The sequence below is a fragment of the Lygodium microphyllum genome, chromosome 3, assembly GCF_053477565.2.
Source record: "Lygodium microphyllum isolate KBCC chromosome 3, Lygodium_microphyllum_v1.1.10, whole genome shotgun sequence".
In the NCBI taxonomy this organism is placed as follows: Eukaryota; Viridiplantae; Streptophyta; class Polypodiopsida; order Schizaeales; family Lygodiaceae; genus Lygodium; species Lygodium microphyllum.
The window spans coordinates 26,573,921-26,589,827 of NC_141137.1; the positions used below are offsets into that span (position 1 = coordinate 26,573,921).

At 38.3% G+C, this 15,907-nt stretch overlaps 1 protein-coding gene across 3 annotated transcripts in view; it reads left to right on the top strand.

Annotated features, from left to right (window-relative positions):
* Window positions 1–12,842, top strand: part of LOC148038172 (S-adenosyl-L-methionine-dependent methyltransferases superfamily protein) — a 112,977-nt gene extending 100,135 nt beyond the window's left edge. The window contains exons 5-7 of one of the 3 annotated variants that reach the window (XM_087669777.1): window positions 4,718–4,785; window positions 5,166–5,232; window positions 6,883–7,642. In XM_087669777.1, the coding sequence (XP_087525903.1) occupies window positions 4,718–4,785; window positions 5,166–5,232; window positions 6,883–7,184 (437 nt within the window). In that variant the 3' untranslated portion in view covers window positions 7,185–7,642. Of the gene's footprint in view, window positions 1–4,717; window positions 4,786–5,165; window positions 5,233–6,882; window positions 7,643–9,374; window positions 10,195–12,391 lie in introns of those variants that run through there. The other 2 variants (XM_087669797.1, XM_087669788.1) reach the window with 2 other exon arrangements.
* Window positions 12,843–15,907: the final 3,065 nt, after the last annotated feature.

Sequence of the window (15,907 nt, forward strand, 5' to 3'; positions counted from 1 at the left end):
GCCCCAAAATTTTAAGTCAAGATGGCGCATTGTGTTTGTGCACGTGAACACTCGGGAAGAAAAGAGAAGAAAAAATTCCAAAAGGAAAAAAAAACGTGTATGTTGAGGCATTAACCAGGCCTTGTCACCCACTGGATGGTCGTCCGCTGTGGACCTACGCACTCATGCCTCGCCTTGTCGCCGCGTGATTGCAAGCCGTCGCCTCGTCATGTGCTATCCCGTGACCTATTGCTGTTGACTTGGCGTGTGGTGTCCATCTGGTCGTGAATGATGCTGCCTTCTGCCTTCGCTCCCACACTGTTTGTCGTCTACTGTCTGTTGCACGCTAGGAGTGCCCCGTCACCTGTCGACTTGCTACACTTGTCGACTGCTGCCTCTGCGACTTGGCACCTGTCAACTACTGGTCTTTGTGGCTGATATGAAGAGTGAACGGTGTCTTTTTGTGTGGAGAAGTTGCTCACACTCTTGGGGAGCACAAACATTGTAACCTGAGCTTTGATACTGGTTTGTTGTGTTAGAGTGCAATGGAGTGTGAGACAGGAATGAACAAGAACATTGTAACCTGAGCTTTGATACTGGTTTGTTGTGTTAGAGTGCAATGGAGTGCGAGACAGGAATGAGCAAGAACAAAGCTAAGAGTGAGAGTGACTGAATCCAAGATGAGTGTACCAGTGTGTTTTGGTGCACAAAGAATAAAAATGTATTTATATGTTAGAGTATGAATAAGGGTGTGTTCACATTACCATTGGCTATTGTCACCTTATACCGCCGGTTTTCAAAAGGGATGATGACGATGAACCATGCTAACTACAACATTGAAACTTCTATGATAACACATATTGAATCATTCAAGAACATTATCAATCAGCTTGCTCCTATTGGTGATGCTATTTCACGAAAGCAATTGGTAGCATAGCTTCTTGACACTGTAAAGGATCTTGCTTATGATAATATTGTTACCATATTATCTAACAAAGATGGAATCAATTTTGATCAAGCTTGTATATCTTTAATTTAAAATTCACAACGAAGTGAATGATGACACACAAATCAAGAAAGAGTTATGATCTCACAAGAGGACACAATCAAAACAAATCGAGCAAGCTTTACTTGCTCGAAGGCGCCCCTTTCCATGCTATACACATGGGAGTTGTCGTGGTGGTAACTTCTCTTGTACCGCACAAGAGTGCTCAATGGAAGAGGAGACATGAATAGGAGAGAGAAGGGGGAGAGATTGCAATGAGAGAAGAGAATGGAATAAGAAAATAGCTCTGGTGGTAGCACTTTGCTAATCTCTAATGGTTGGGCTAATCACCAATGTGTAGGAAAATTGCAGTAGCAATTCTTCTCTTTCTCTGCCAATCTCCATAATGTTGGAGTGAGGCTCCACCAGCCTCCAACAATTTTTTCCTCACTTGCACGGGCAAGTTCTGCCAAGTGGCAATATTCTCAAAAGATCTTTCAGCCATTTAATAAATTTTCAAAATTAATGATTCTGAAAATTAATTTCAGCCCTTGTTCTTGCCCAGAAAATTAAGTATGCACATCCACAATTAAATAAGCTAGGCCATTTTGACTCTTGAGTGGTCTTGAGTATTAATTAGCCCCTTGAATTGACATAATTAAATAATTAATGCTTAGATCCTAGTGCCACCACTGACACTTATTGGTGAGATAAATGTCCTAGGCAAAATTGGCACTTGGCACCACCTAGTACATGATCAATATAAGTTATTACAACTTATACCTTTGACATCCATGGAGATCTTGGGGTCCTTGGCCCATCATTATTTATTGACTCGCACAATATGTACATCTCACGTGTGCAGATTTCATCAAGGCCAAAGCTAAGCATTAAAGTACACATCCCCATGAGTTAGTGGATCAACACTCTTTATATGAGAGAGGACCGGTGGCCACACCTCTAGATCCTACTGTGAAGCTAAGAAAAGATTTCCATGCAAAACTTTTGACGAGCATACCTACAAATTGGTAGTGGGAAAGATCTTTCTCTGTCAATACTTAAATGCACCAAAGGTGTGAAGGCATGTCAAGTGTACTTATGTTGATGGTTTATTATTTAGCAAGGGACTAACCTTGTGGGGATATATTGATTTTGATTGGGCAAGAGGCATAGGTAACAAGCATGGAGGATGTATTTACATAAAAGCAATTAAAAGAAAAAGGAGAAAGAAAAGAAAAAACTTAAGACCCTTTAGATAGGGCTATCTAAAAGAAGATATCCACCACCTTTGTAGTCTTGGTAAGTTCCCCTTGGATTGATGTTCCACCTGCATTGTGATGGGACCTTTTTGGTCTTGAAAGAGGGTGGAGGACGACTCTAATATCATCTCGGACGTAGCTCTTTTAGGGCTTGAGAGGGGGTGTTGAGCCACCAAATTTAGGGTTTTCATTAACCCTTAAGTCTCTTTGAATTTGCCCCAAGAGCACATTAATGCATAATTATTTTTATCAGATGACTTATTTTTAGCAGTAGGTCAAATGCACCCCGAATCCTTAATAAATAGGAGCCTATGTGAAACTAGCCTTCCTTCTCGGCGAGGGTGGTAATAACCTGATTAATCAATAGTCACAATAAGTAATTAAATCACATAAACTTAAATGCTTGCTTTACCACTTTAATCTTGGAGAATAGATAGTATATTGGCTCCAAAAGTGATGCCCCTTGTGGTGTTTCTTAGCTTGAATTGCAATTGGATGAAATACACTTGAGTTTCCTTTGATCTCCTTCATTATCCAATAGCCCCTTGATGTCAGAAATGAGCAGAAAGCTTCTTGTCAGTTTGCCCTTTGATTTTACCCAAAATATGACCTTCGATTGACCATTGGCGGGTCAAATTTACCCCAAATCTAATTGGGATGTCTAAAATCCTTGGCAATTGCTTCAATTCCAGCTATGAATTTCAGTGTACTAAGCCTCCAATTTTTGGCACGGATCGCAAGGTGTTTGCTAAACCCTAATTATTGATGTAGATGAGGGTTTACAGTAGTAATCTCTCTGCTATCCACACCAAATTTGGCTGAAATCTGCTTGTAATGGCAGACCATTGCTAAGATATGTTGAGAAAAGGCTTGAGGAAGAGAGAGAATGCTGTAGAGAGACCTTGCATCAAATGAATGAGGCCATTGATTAGATGCTAGGTACCACATGCGATGCCAAGTTGCCGTGCATGGTGACTGTATGCAGTTGAACCGTAAAAGGTGGTCGTGCATGTTAGAAGGTAGATTGCTCACTAGGTGTAGGTAATTGGGCAAACTGTGTGCCTATTTGAGTAACAAGAGGGGCTTGATATGTGTGGGATGGATACCCTTCCCTGTAGGGCCCCATGGGTGCTTGGTTTGGAGGTTGTAATCCCCACCACCGTTGCAACTTCACCACCCAGTTGAACAATAGGAATGGAACCTATGCAACGTGTGCCGAATGGATAAGTAACCCTGCTGTAGTGAATTGAGGAATGGATGTGGGAGTGAATGGAGCAGTGAAAGTAGGGATGATTTGTGTAAAGGGTGGGGTGGAATTTTTTTGAGTGCTTAATGATGCACCAAAAGCGAAATCATAAAAAATAAGCATGTGAAACAGACGTATTACCTAACTTTCTACCTCTAGTACCACCTCTTTTAATTCACATACTGGAACAGATTTTAGTCTCCAGTTTTACTTACACCCATAGCCTGCATGCCAGTTCGAGTAACATAAGGGCTAGTAGCATGAAAACCATATGCACCTTGCACTAATTTTGATTGGAGCAAGTTTGTCAGATATGCCATTGTACCCATGTTGGTTTGTCCCCTTGGAGCTAGGAGTTCTAAAACCTTACTAGCTTTTAACTCTGATTGTTGTGCACCTCTCTTTTTAGAATTGGGCAACACAAGAGAAGCAAATCCTTGAATAAGAACTTCAGCTTAAGGCTTCCCAACACAATGTGAGATTTGCCCAACTCCAGAAGGGGCTTGCCATCTTAAAGTCAACATAATATGGCAGCAAGCATGCCAGCATCACATAACATGTGGGAATTCAGACTTTGATCCTTTTACTGCTACACATAAATGTGGCAATATTGTAAATCCACTGTGTACCACCTTTCAACTGTCCATTTCTATACGTTAAGACACTTCTATGCCTTTCTTCACAATGGCTAAGGAAAATTATTCTCCACCACTGAGCGTTACTATTAGAGTATTGAAATATTTGTAGAATCTTCTTACATTGATCCACTAGCTAGAGCCGGGGTTTTGCAAAACACTGTCATGATACTGCAATAGCTGAATAGTTTCTAGAGGGAGGAGTCATGGAGGTTTGGCAGATGGAATTGATTTAGGGAAGAGCATCGAGTTTTGTTTCCCCCTACTGTGGAAACGTTTTCAGAGTTCTGCTTGACCAACTCGCACTCGCCTTTGGGCATAAAAGCTAGTCGTCCTTTACCTCAAAAATTCACTGCTTGATTGTTAGTGTTTTGCATCACGTGTGACATATAACTGGAAGCACAAGGGTGCATACGAAATTTCATAGTGCCAAGTCTTATTAGTGATCCTTCACTAAATGAAGATTCAATATTAGAAGGTTTTGAAGTCACAGCATTTTGGCAACTGATGTCATCTTTATTACCGAGTCAGATGACCATTTTTGTTGTAGACATATTAGCAAAACTAGAATGACATGCTGCCACACCCTGACTTTTCCTGTTTTATGTGTCAGTGGAGCTTTGCTTACCCTTAATTCGTGTTGGGGGATTGATGGTGGCAGCAAAAGGAGCTAACCCTGAGGTAACAGTTCAGAGTGACTATTGTCTTGAATGTGATTAAAATGTACATTTTTGTAAATGTGTTCTCTCTTAGACTAGTGCCATTGTTGGGTGTCCAGGGGCTTTTACAATCAGTATGTTATTGTACTTGTGTTTGAGAAGAGCTGTGTTTCCACAAACATCTGTATGGGTCAAACCAATGCCTTTCTGGGATCTGAACTTGAAGAGTTCTGCCAATACTGTCACGTTACTCTAGCATTTCTTCTCAAATAAGCTCTAATTGGTACTTTGTGCAGTTTTATAAGCTCAAAAATCTTGTGACTTTGAGGGATGTTGAAAGAAATGTTTGATTGTCATATAATTGTACATGTTTTGCTAACATGGTTCTATTTTGTGGCTTAGGAAGAAGTAAAGGTTGCAGAAAGAGCTGTTGGTTTACTTGGTGCCACTATGTTGCCACCTCAGAAAGGTAGTTAATCCTTTCCCCCTTCAAATTGTCAAGTTTCTCCTTGTTGCATTTGCTGGGTAAGGGTATTGGTAGAGTCTTTGCTTGGTTTTACTTCACATGAAGGTGTTTGAACTCTGCACCATGAAGTGCTTTGACTAATTTTTGTTTTTAACAAGGATTGCATGTAGTATTACTGAGAGCAAGATACATGAAGAAATGGGGTGGGATTGTGCAGTGCATGTCTGTGGCGGCTAAACAAAGGGCATAGGGTATAGCCCTTGTAGGCCGCAAGTCTGCACAAGTCCAGTTGCGAAAGGATTTGCATGTGTCCTGCAGTCTATAAGCGTTCGCTTGGTTCCTCACACCAGCTCTTAAGTGACCAGTGCAGTGGGTCAAATGTGCCATGTGTTAATGCCGAAGAATGCTTGGAGTGCCTAGATAAACTTGTCTAAGTTGGTTTCGAGAGCGAGCTCACAGTTCTGGCTGAGGAGCCTTGTCTAAATACACGATAACTCAGCATTGCCTCATCCTGGTGGTGTATTCCATTATGTCTACCAATTAGTGAAAGTCCTTCAAAGTGTAGAAAGAGGTAACATGAAGATCCTGAAGAAAAGGGTTTCCATGTTAGAATGAGAGTTCCTCTTAGAATGGGAGTTGAGCTCACACAGCCTAGACATCCAACACAAAGTTCTGTCTGGTTTTCTACCAGATTAAACAGTTTATCTGTTTGGGCATAGATGTTTCTTGTTGGCCATCTCATTTGGGCTACTAGATTCATGTTTCTCATATCTTGGCGAGGCTACTGACAGGAATTGAGTGAAACCCCAGATACATGGCAATAAAAACGAGTAAAGCTGGCCTTATTTGCAAATACTTGTTGTAAAAACCATATTATGATTCATTGAACCATTTATGAGCAGCTTTGTATTGAAATTGCCTCCCCCAAGCAGATTCGTAGCTAGACTGAGAGGGAACTACCGAATGGAGCAGTCATTGGGCAAGTTCATTAACCTTGGTTTTCCTTACCTGGGATCGAATAGGTTATTGGGCGGTTAAAATCGTAACCGGTGTACCTGAGGCTATTCCTATCATAGGATCTCCATTGGAGGAGTTACTAAGAGGGAAATAAAAGAGTTTCTTTCAGGGCACTCAACAAAATCAATAAGTCGCCAATAGCACCTCGGAGCCTTTGGCTCACTTGCCCTGGCAATATAAGGTGGTTTTCTATTGTCTAATCTTATTTCCGTTTTTTCAAGCTCACTGTGGGTGGTAATAAAATATCCCCAGCAGTGATCTTTTTGGGACCAGTTACATATAAAGAAGCCTTTTGAATATCACGGTGAAAGGATTCTATGGGTTTTTAGCAATATAAGTAAAGTCAGTGAGACTAATTTCTAAACCTGTAGTCAAACTCACTGAATGTTGATCCACATGATTACATATATTCTACTCGTATATGCGGTCCATTTTAGGCTTTATTTATATTGTTAGCATATCCTTTGCATTTGCATTATTGAAAAAGAAATATGGTTAAAGCTGGATCTTTCTTAACTTTACAAAATACTTTAACCACCTTTTAAGCATTGGTTAGGTTCTGGTGGCTTTAGTCATGAAGGTTCAAATCCTTTTATCCCTAATGGTTTAAGTCATTAAACTTTCCTTGCTGTACAGCAAATAATGTAGCTAGCCACCAGCAACCCACTGAAGCAAATGCCTCCACTCCATGGTGCACAGTTGGTATCCCTTTATGTATGCTTGGCGCACTAGGATGGACAAGGCACAAGAGGCAAGGGGTGCCCAGCATTTGCCATGGTGTTCTCCATATCATTGGGAATGATATTTCACACGAGCAAACATGGATCCTAGGCACATGGAAAGTGGATGTTTGCTTCCCTCCTACTGAGTTTCAACGACCCATTTGTGACTTAATTTGGCATGAGGATTTTTCATTGGTCAATTTTGTTGGGGATTAAGCAATGATGTGAAGGATCTCATGCTTAGTATGCCAAAGGCTCATAGAGTAAATGAATTCATTGTTCAAGCAATTGAATGTGATAATATATCAATTGAAAGTGAGAGGAGACTTGGAGCACCCCCAAGAGTAGATTTGACAACAACTTCTAGCTCTAAGACGCAAAATGGTCAAACATTCAACAGTGAACCTATGCAAATTTATGAGCTTGGTTTAAGCCACTTTCAACACAAGAAAAATGACATCAGGTCAATGGCTTATGCATGTATTGTGGGGAATGTAACCATATTGCCCATAATTTTCCTAATCAAATTGTACATTGCAACCCCATCAGCCCAGGAAAAGATGGTCATCCAGCCTCAATAGAGACTGTGTGTTTAGACTATGCAAATTCCCAGATTGATAAAGGTCTCTTTTTGCTTGCTGATCCCAAATCTAGTTTCATCAGACTAGTAAAAATTTATACACCAAATTGTCAAGTGGAAGTTGAGGTATTATTGACAATGGAGTTATAGCATGCTTTGCTTTCGAAGAATTTGCTAGGCAATAAAACAGCATGCTTGTGTAAACGTCATGTCCAGTGTCTGCAAAGGTTCTTCATGGTAAAGTTGTTTGCTTCTGGAGATGTAAAGTATGAAGCCCTACCAAGGAAGGTAATCTTGATTAAGCAAGCATCTAGGATAGTTTTTATTATTATCCATGGCCCAACAAATCCACTTGTTCTTGGTCTACCTTAGCTTGAGTTACACAAGCCATATATCAATTGGAGATCTCAAAGATTAGAGCCCTCAGCTAAGACAAGGATAGTGTGATAACAAACAGCATTTGCAACCACTTTGTATGTAGGATCCTTATAAACTTACTGTGTTTTGATAAATAGAATTGCAAATCTTTATGCATGGATTTAAAAGGAATCTTGCATTCTTCATCTATCCAATGGCAATCAATCCTTCCATGGACAAGACCATAGAAACACTGCCACCCAGCATCTTGATTATAACAATGCATTTGAAAAGAAGAATGCAGATTTGCTTCCCATTCATTGGCCCTATGATTGTGCCATTATACTGCAAGAGGGAACCCAACCACCTTTTGGCCCAAATACAAGTTATCTATCACACAATGAGCTTTCAGAACTTCAAAAGTATATTGATGAATACCTAGCCCAGAGGTTATCAAATAGCCCATGTTTTCAACAGGAATCCCTATATTGTTTTTGAAGAAAAAAGATGGACCTCTTCCAATGTGTCTACATAGACAACAAAGGCCTCAGCAAGATTATCCTTAAGAAGAGGTAGCCCCCTACTGTAAATCCTAGAACTTCTTCAGTGACTCAAAAAAGCGAGGATATTTACCAAGATTGATCTTTGCAATGCTTATAACCTTGTCTGAATAAGAGGAGATGAATGGAAAACAGCCCTCCGCACAAGTTACAACCAGTTTGAGTATGTTGTCATGCCATTTGGACTTCACAAATGCTCTAGCAGTATTTCAACATGGGCTGGAAACCAGCAACTGCAGTACTAGAGGTTGGTTGGAAAGAGAGCCGTGTAGTTGCAAGAGAACTAAAGGAAAAATGATCCAATTTCGACGAAAGTGACTGGCCATGCTGACAACTTGCTTGCAAGTCCCAAACTTTTTAGTAGTTTCAGGAAGATGCTAAAATGATTCTAGAGAGTTTCATAGGAACAAACTGGGAGCACTTTCAGGTTTGTACCTGTTGAAAAGCCAATGTTCAGGTTCTGAGCAAAGAGCTTAGGAGTCTGGACGGCTTTATTTTGTCAACTACTGCAGCTTTTAAGTAGCAGGTACATTTTGCTTGGGGAACACAAGTCCTTTGGTTCTCCAGGTCTCTGAAAAATGAAAACGAGTTTCCAGGGAAATGCCATGACGTATCATGATTCACACAGAAGCTGACGTTTGCCTGAGCTTTATGCCTTGATTGACTCACAGGTCTATCTTCAAACAAGGAGAGCTACATATGTACAGCACTTCTGTTGTTTTTGTCTGGTTTAGTTAAGTGGTTTGCAGTCTGTTCATGGAATACATGCTGGTTTAGTGTCTCTTATTCTTTAGATGTTGACAGAGCCTTGTTCCTTGAAGTAGTCCTTTTAACAAGGGTAAGTCGCGATATACTCATTAAGCATATTACACCAAAGAAAAACTCCAATCTTGGATGTGGTTGTAACAGTGCATTCTGAAGGTCCCTATGGACAACGGACAGCCATTTTTTGTGTGAAGAACCGGAAGACATCAAAGAAGTATCCACGGAAACCTGGCACACCACAAAAACAGCCTCTTTAAAGAAGAAACAAAACGGCATATTCGACTCGAATCCACATTTTAGATTCAAATACACAAGATATTTGAAAGGTCTTGGACGGATTTGGAGCAGCATCTGTACCTTAATCGAACTAAGCTTACAAGAGCTGACATTACTTAGATAGCGCTGTATATGCCCTTGAATGTATATTATGAAGCTAATAATGTATAATTTAGAAAAGGTCGTTAGAAGTGGGTGCATCTGTTTACCAAAAACAAAACGTGTGGCTGAAGTACGTGCGCGTGAGAATGGTGCTCCCGCTTCAAGCTAACGCTGATCCTGCTTCAAGTCAAGGTGCCGGTGCCCCGCCCCTAACCAAGAAGCCGCGCTGGGCGATCTCATTGTTTTCGCGCTTAGCGCCCTAGAGTCGACTGTCGACTGTCTTTTTCCGAGCAAAAGCAAAAGAGAGTATTCAATGCTACAGACTTGATGAAAGAGAGTGGTGTAGACAAATATCCGAGCGAGCGATTCTGGCAGTAACTAGGTTGACACGTTCACCTAAGTAAAGAAGTATGAAGTTCCATATGCAATTCTTGCATGTTTGTTGTGTAGCAGTCTTACTGATGGTGCTTAGATATGTGACGTGTTATAATGTGAAGTACACTTGTAGAGAAGATTTAGCATTGTTTAAATACATCGAGAATCTCAAAGGAAAAATATATATATATGAAGTTCAAACTCCCGATCGTTGACTTAAACTATAAAAGTATGTTAAATAAGGTTTTCTCTTCAAAATATTATATTTTTTACATCTTGTTGGCTGTTCATATAGGTTGTTGTTGTACCTTGTTATTCATGGTTGCATAATATTGGTTGTTTGTCTTACATACTTCTTGTTGTTTTTCTTACATTTTATGCTGTAGATGAAGTATTTACTTTTGTGTCTATGCGTTAGTGTTTTTGGACTAGCTCATGGGTTTTGGTTGCAAACAGTGCCAGATGATATGGAAGTACTTGAGCTGGTGGTAGGACTTGTAGTGGTTGAGGTTGCAAGTTTGGCGTGGTTAGAAGTTTGGTTTCTTTTTGGTTTGCTTCTATCTGCATTTTTATGAGAAAAGTTGATAGTATTAGCTTTTCTTGTTTCTATAAAAAATGTTTGAGAAGAAATTGTGTTTCAGGACTTGTCAATTACGTAGATTATGTTGTTGAATGGATCGGAGTTAGAATCGTGTTTCTAGGTATAGACCTCTCTGCTTAATAGATATGTGACCTCGATCGTTATTGTAGGATTGTTATGATTGTGATTGAAGTGGTTTTTTTTCATGTAATCTCCTAGTATATCCTTGCTTTCTTTTTTCGTGACTTCTACCAATTGGTTGAGCAAGATGTTAAATTTGTAGTGTAGCAGCTCAATTGGATATGTTTTGATGTCATTTGTTCTTGTGTTTAGAAGCGATTGGGCCATGCTTGTTCGTAGTCGATTATGAATCGAGTCATTGTACTCCAAGTTCGAGTCTGTCGAGTATGTCTTTAAGGAGTCCTGCATGTCAAGTGCATATAAGTTAGCATTGTTGTTTCAAGTGAAAATGAAGTTTGTCATTATGTATTTATGATTCTGTGTATTTGGAGGATGATTCTCGATGTGGCGTTTGGTGTTTTTGTGGTTTTGAATGTATAGCTAGAACATTTGCATACATAGGTCAATATGTTTAGGTGAACTAATATACTTATATTTTTATACATACTAGGTATTGTTTGGATTGTGTGTACCTCATTCGAAGTTATCTTTGCCTTGATGGGTGATGTGTATCTATAAATGAGAAAATGAGGAAAGCACATTAGTATATTAATAAATCTGTTAGTGTGATAAAAAAAACTAGAAAAATACATTAGTATATTAACAAACAACATTTAAAAAAAGGTTAGAAAGATTTCTTTATTACTTGCTATAAGAAGCATATAAGATTGTTGTGTGATGGAATGTGTTGTGCTTAATCTTTGTTTATTTTTTGATGAGTTGTGTTGTTTCTCTACTTGAGTCATGTTGCTCCAAGTTTGGTGGCATGGGTGAAATTTAGTGAATCATACTAGTTTAGTATGCTACTCCATGATATTGTCATAAGTCTTGCGGAGAGTAGGTTCGAGATGAGATGTAGTGGTAGTTTTGGTAATGCTGTAGTTTTTTGTGGTAGTGATTGAATGTTACATGCTCTAGGCTCGATGACTGGGCACAATAAAGGTCTACGAGACGCATGATGATATTTCGTATTCTTGAGCTTTCGTTGTCGTGCAGGGGAGCTATTGATGTACTCGGCAGACTCGCTTTGTGTGATTATCGGGATTTGCATATAATTTAATATCGCTTTGGTGGGTGACAGTAGCTTGTACAATATTGTAACAGACATTACTTTTTACTTGTTTGAGTCCAAGTTATGCAATTCCAGTCTCTTGGCATCTTCTATCTAGATGTTTATATTTTCTATTGGCTCCGCCTTTATTACGTACTTAAGCAGTAGTAAGAGATGGAAGATTTTATTATCCGTTAAATATTCATATAAGAGATGGAGCAATAGCATTGGGTGATATGGCAACATTTCAGTTCTTATCTCCAAGGCGATAGTAGATGTATCGAGTTTTAGGGTCTATTGTTGGTTTCGGATCGTCACGTGAGGTATACAAAAATCGGTAATTGTATATATTGTGGCTATTACTTTTGCTTATATAGTAGGTACGAAGGCACTTGTGAATTTGCTTTGCCATGACAAGGGCTCTTAGTTTTCTTGTCGAACTGCATTGATCATCGTTGGATGGAATGCATGCGCATATCTCATTTGTTGTATTTGTAATGTTTGTCTCATGTAACCATATGATCACGTGTGCATGTAGTAAGGAGCCCCTATGTTGGATCTCATACCTAATAACACGGTGTTGGATGTGCCCAACAGAAGTAGCTCTACCAAGAATGTACTGGTTGAAGAAAAGATGGAACTAGGTATGGAAGCAGATGGTGTACTCGACGAGGCAGACTTTCCATGAGAATTGAGCGTTGAACTCCTTTGCATTACATTCCAAGTTGTTGATCTTGGCCTACCTTGTACTGGTGACCTCATCTGCATTGAATGCAAGGAAGAAATGAGGCATGTCCCATACGTTGATCATTGTGATAAGGTCCTTCAAGTTATGCTGGTGCCAAGATGGAAATTTTAGTATTGAAGTGAGAACACTATAGTGGAGGATGTGCATGACGACCTCCTCATTGGAACACTGCACTTTCCAAGGGCGTATCTAGGTAAGGCAAGCTTCTTACAAGTAAGTTGTATGTCCTAAATGTTGTTATTTCTATGAGATGGTTATTATTTCGTAATTTGATACACGCGAATTCGTATTGATTGGCTCATTGGAATGCCTACCATTGGCTTGGTTGGACTATATTGTTGTGCAAACTGTAATCTCTTTCATTATTATGTTCTGCTTAGAGCATTGGGTCGATTGGAGAGCTTTCACAATGGAGCTCTAGAATCCTTTCCATGGATTGCTTACTGCTGAGGATGCAAAGTCTTGTTCTTGGATGTGGATGTTCTGCTATAGCCATGTACTTTTGGATCAATGGATTATATTGTATGTTGAAAGTGAATACATCCGCATATCAAATATAGTCAAGTAAATTCTAGTAGATGGTTGCGAAAGCGATGCATTATTCCAAGAGACTAGAGGATTGTCGAGAGTTGATCCATGGTTCAAGGTTCCATTCGCAATCATTGTTGTTGATTTGGAGATCGAGATGGATGTTTCAATGATGCTTAAGAGTTGAAGCTGTAATGGCTTTGCATTGAGAATTCGTTTTTTGTAGTTTGGTAATAGTGAGACCATGTATTTGTTTCTGTTTTTGTTCGCAAGACATGGTTGACATTTTATTATCATCATGTTGACTTCTTTGTATTGGCATGCAAGAATGAGAATAGTGCTTGATGAAGCCATTGTTACTTGTATTTCTTTTGTAGATGCATCGTTCTTTTGCAAGGTGATAGTATGATGTCTATGTTGTATCACGTTGTAGCAAAGGGTTTTAAAGATGTTTTTCTACAAGCCATAGTTTTCATTTTTTAAGAAGTCTTGAAGGATGCCTTATGACATTGCTTTTGCATAGTGTCCATTGATGTTGATGAGAATAGTATATTTTTATCATTCAACTATACTACATTTGTTCATGAAAGCATGTTATACTTTGTAATTACACATTTAAAAAATAAAAAGCTATTTTATCTCTTTTATATGTAAAAATGATGATGTTTAATTTTTTTGTTTAATAGAAATTTAAATAAATAAATTAAAGTAATACATATCAAAATGAATAAATATCAATAATACTTTAAAAAATAAATAGAATTTAAAAACATGTTATATAGCATGTTGAAGAGTTGGTACAGGTCTACTCGTATTAAAATAATTATAGAGGAATGTGACATTTTTTCGTCAATTCAAAATATGTTGTTTGTTCAAAAGAAATATGGTTTCATTTTTTTTAGTATGTTTAAAAGATCGTTACACTTTCGTTTTTTTCATAGGTTCAAAATATCTTTTTCCTTTCCTTTCGTTTCATTACTAATTAACTAATAACTACTACAAATACTACTGATACTACATAAGTCTAACTAATTATCTAATAATACTACAACTACTAATAAGTCTAATTATTAATACTAAAATTAATAATTAACTATTAACTATTACAAATACTACTAATATTACACAAGTCTCACTAATTAACTATTAATACTACAACTAATAATTAACTATTACAAATATTACGAATACTAAATAAGTTTGATTAATTAACTTATAATAGTATAACTACTAATAAGTCTAACTAATTAACTATTATTACCTAAATATAAATTAATAAATTAATAAACATAATAAATGTTTCACATTTTAACTAATTGATTATCTAAAATATAATAAATTGATAAACGTAAACTAGTTGCTGCAATGATACTAATCATAATTAATTGTTGTGCCATGACAACATAATTGATGTGGCATGACAATACAAATAATCTATGCTATGATTAATCAATCATTAATCACGATGTATTAAGCAAAAGCGTGAGGACGATGTATTGAGCATAAGCATGAGAAGGGAAAGTCACAATGTGTCTGTGTCTCTTGCTTGCACGTTATCATCGGGTCTTTCTCTTACATCTCTTGCTTGCAGGCCGATGTGTAGATTCTCGAGTGTATCTCTTTCCCTCTCTTTCTCTCTCTCTCATTTATTTACTTTATTAACTTTTTAGCGTTTCGAAAAAAAGCTAAAAGATAAATGCTAAAAAAAGTAGCAATAAAACATTAAATGGCACAATTGAGATTGAAAAGGTCCCATAAATTAGTGAAAATGAGGAAAAAGATACGTAGAAAAGTAGCAATGAAAGGTTAAATGCCACAATTAAGATTGAAGAGATCCCCAAAATGAGAAAAAAGATAAGTAAAAAATAATGAGTAGTGTGTAAATGATGAAATCACTAATTTAGAAAGCAACGAATGTCGATGGCATGCCATGACGTCAATTGATGGCATGGCATGGAACATGACGGTTAGTAACGACGTGCTTGATGGGCTTAGTGGATGGTAGCTAATCGACAACACGATGTTCAATGATGATGATGATAGAGGAGCATGGAATCAAGGAGAGCTCAAGTTGGTAGACAAGGGAGACAGGCGAGACGTGTGATGGAAGATACTAGCAAGGTGCTAAAATGATGCATAGGCACAGGAGACGACAAAGTTGACAACTCAAAGGATGACCGGTCATTATTCGTCTCTCGCTCGCGGTTGGTAGCCATGTTGGTCAATTACATATTCGTCGTTCGTTGGAGTAGTCGCAAGCATATACACACGTACTCACTTGTAACACAACGTGTCGCACACGGCACTCATTGGAGAGCAACATGTCAAGCACCAGAATAGTCGAAGTGTTGAGCTTTCAAAGAGAGCTTACATGCAAGCAGATTGCTTTTGCGTTGCAATATTGTGTTCCACACAAAGTGAGAAGGGACAAAATAAACTTGCTTTTTTTTCTTCTTTTGTTTCATTCGATTTTAGTTTTTCTCAATTTTTAAAAACCTTTGCGAAACCACGCAAAAAAATCAAGAAAAAGATAAAAGAAAAATGATATATAGGTGAACATGTAATCATTTGTCATTGTTGCTCCATAAGGAAAACAAAACATCAACATAGAGTCCTACAAAACCATGAAGCAATATTTCAAACCATGAAAATTACATGTTTGATGGACAAATAAAGGCCCCACAAGACAATCACCTCTGGCATAAAACTAACCAATCATTGGATACAAAGGCATACATAAACCATGAGAGCATTGGTATTACAATTTTAAGGCAAAATGAGTTCAAAAGATGGAATATAAACACACTCAGGCTCTCAAGGATCCTAAGGCTACAAAT